This window comes from Manacus vitellinus, unplaced genomic scaffold, assembly GCF_001715985.3.
Source record: "Manacus vitellinus isolate BGI_N305 unplaced genomic scaffold, ASM171598v3 scaffold_25_pilon, whole genome shotgun sequence".
Taxonomy (NCBI): Eukaryota; Metazoa; Chordata; class Aves; order Passeriformes; family Pipridae; genus Manacus; species Manacus vitellinus.
The window spans coordinates 653,492-656,523 of NW_021939882.1; the positions used below are offsets into that span (position 1 = coordinate 653,492).

Consider the following 3,032-nt stretch of genomic DNA (forward strand, 5'->3'; position numbering starts at 1 on the left):
AGTCCTGCTTCTCTGCGTGGCAGCAATAAAAGTGGCACTCCACAGCTCACCGGTGCTCGTGCCATACAGACGCTGTAGAGGCTTGATCCTGCTATCCTTCCCCAGGCCAAATACGAGTTCAGTTCCTCTAGCAGGTCTCCTGAGTCGGGGAGGAAGGGGTTGTAGGGCAGGGGCAAAGTTCGTGGCCTGGGGCAGACTGCGGGTACATGTTTGTAGAGCCTCGCCAGCTCCCGGGGTGAGCAAGCACGGCACAAACGAGTCCCAAAGGATCCCACGGAGCTGCCCAAGGCACCCGGGGAGGAATTCCCTCGCATGGATCGGCTCCACAGCAGAGTACTGACTTCAGAGGGGTCCTTAATCCCGCAACACCCCTCGCCCCGCGGACGACTCAGGGGGCCCGGCTGCAGCTGCACAATTGCCGGAGCAGGGGAAGGCAGAGGGCTCGGACCCGAGACCGTTTGCATAAAGTTTAAATTTTATTTTATTTAATTTTTTATTTTTTTTTAGTTATTCAGTTTTAAATACGTGGTGTGGCGCGCCCGGTCCCTCGGGAAGTGGTCATGCAGATCTGAGGTAGAAAACCCGGCACAGGAGTGTTCCCAAATGCACCTCTAGGTAGTTTCACCGCACCCACACGTTAGTCAGGCAGCGGACAGGGTCGGGTAGGGGTCGGGGACTCGTATTTACAACAGCAAACGAATCGAACCGTTTTAGCCCGACCCAGGAGGGCAGGAGCCGCCGATCGCTGCTGGCAGCGGGAAGGAGCAACGATTACTGCAAACGGGGGAAGGAGCGACGGGGAAAGGGCCCGGCCGGTCCCCGCTGCCGGCGGGGCGAGCAGGACCTGGCCCCGCAAAGCGCTCTCGCCTCTCTCCCGCGGAGCATCCGTCCGGGAGGGGGGCGGCCAGGCCAGGTCCCCGCATCCTGCGCCTGGATGGACTCCGGGGCCAGGCCAGGATCTCCGACATTGCACATGGAGGGGCGAGCGGGGAGCGCCGTCGGGGCGCCGGGACAGCCCTCAGGGGTTCAGTTCCAGAGCCCAGACCTGCTGGGGCCAACCCGTTCGGCCCTTCAGCTTCTTCTCGCCGTGACCCAGAGGCTGCGAGTAGACCTCGGGTTGCTGCGGGAGAGGAGATGGGGAGAGGGGGGAGAAAGGAGCGGTCAGGAACGGAGCGGGGTCCCGGGCCGCCCGCCCGACCCTTGCGCCCTCCGCAGAGCTGCAGCCGGGCCCCGCGGCTCCGAGCGGCTCTACCAGCCCGTGGATAAAAAACGGTTTTGGGGGGCCCCGCTCCCCCACCCACCCGCTGCAGCAGGGGGAGAAGCGGCTGCCTTTGCTCCGAAACACTCCCGCGCCTGCTCCTCCCTGGAGACCTCCCGGGAGAGGTGAAGGACAGACCTGGGGAGGCTCCGCCGCGGCCAGTCCCGGTCCCGGGGGCTAATCCCTCGGGGAAAGCGCCCGGGAGCCTCTCCGGCCTGTCGGGAACCCTCCGGGTAAGTTGGGCGGACTATTTTCCTCCGAGTTTCCCTCTACGGATTTTTTTTAAATTTATTTATTTTTACACTGGAAAAAAAGGCTCCAGCGGGGCTGGGAGAGTTTGGAGATTTTTTCACCCCCAGCTACGGGGCTTTCCCCTCCCGATCCCGGCCCACGGAGAGTGGGGACGCAGGTCCCGGTCCGCCTCTTACCGTCTCCCTTTTCCTCTTGTTCTCCCTGCTGTCGGCCTTCTTGAGCTCGGCTTTGAAGCCCTCGGTGTCCCCGGGCTGGCTGTCCTTGGCCAGCACCTCCATCAGGTAGGCGATGTAGCTGGTGGCCAGGCGTAGAGTCTTGATCTTGGAGAGCTTGGTGTCGGCGGGCACGTTGGGGATGCACTCACGGAGCTCTGCGAAGGCGCTGTTGATGCTCTCCGTCCTCCTCCGCTCCTTCTTGGGTCCCCCGACTCCTTTTCGCCGTCCCAGGCGGCCGCTGAGAGCCTCCAGCCGCCCCGGGCCGGACCGGCCCTACTCGGCGGGGCCGTAGCTACGGCTCTGCCCGGCATGAGCTTCGCGTCCCCTCGCCGGTTGAGACCCAGCCGGGGAAGTATTTGCGTTCCTGGTGACACGCGCGCCGCCCGAAAGGAAAGGGTCGTGCAGCATTTGGTGGTGATGTGGTGTTGCGTGCGTGCTGGATAGCCCCCCACCAGGTTCGATGGTCCGCCGCTGGCCCCGAGGGGCGCTCAGCAGCGGCCATGAGCCGGCGGCGGGCGCTCCCCCCGGCGGGCGCGGTGGCAGCGGGGAGCGCGGCGTCCGGCGCGGGGCGCGGGCGGACAGGCTGCTGTGGGGTTTGGTGGCGGTCGCGTCTGGTTTTGGTTGTGTTGGTTTGGTTTTGTTTTTTTTTTTAACCTTCGGAGCCTCCAACCCTGCCTTTATATAGGCCGCGGCCCCCGCCGCGAGCCAGTGGCAGAGACTGGCCACCTCGTGTGAGATGCTCAGGGCCACCGGGTGCGAGCGGGGCGGCGAGGGGCTGCCGCTCGCGCTACGGAGCTCGGGGGTTTGGGCCTCACACCTCCGCCGCCTATGCCCTCAGTCCCCCGCCTGCTCCTTGCTGCAGGAGAAGGGGATGAGAAGCGACCTGAGGGGACCCCCCCCTCCGCTCGTACTTACATCCCCGCTCCCGCGGGCCGGGGCGCGAGCCCCCCGAAACCGCCGCGCATCCGGCGGCGGACGAGAGCGGCACGGGCGGGGAGCCCGGTGTCCTAGACCTCACGACGGCCGCGCCGCGGCCGTTGTGCGCTCTCCGGCCGCAGTGATCCCCTGGGCTTTCTCTTCCCAACGAGCCGATCCCCCACTCCCCACCGCGGCAGGCTCGTCCCGTGGGAGCGGAGCGCGGGAGCGCGGCGGGCGGCTGGGCAGCACGGGGAGCTCGGGGCCGCGCCCGGGGAGCCGGGGGAGCCGAGGAGAGGAGGGGGCGAAGGCACCAAAGGGAAAACGGGCTGGGCACCCCCGGGGTTCGGGATGGCAGGGATGGGGTGTAAGCTCCCTCCCCGTACATGGGG

The 3,032-nt window shown here is 66.1% G+C and overlaps 1 protein-coding gene across 1 annotated transcript; it reads right to left on the reverse strand.

The window, feature by feature from the left end:
- Positions 1-1,018: 1,018 nt before the first annotated feature.
- Positions 1,019-2,690, reverse strand: HAND1 (heart and neural crest derivatives expressed 1). Its single transcript, XM_029960166.1, is given in 5 exon segments — positions 1,019-1,120; positions 1,687-2,062; positions 2,064-2,100; positions 2,103-2,512; positions 2,641-2,690. Coding segments are annotated over 5 exon segments (975 nt in total).
- Positions 2,691-3,032: the final 342 nt, after the last annotated feature.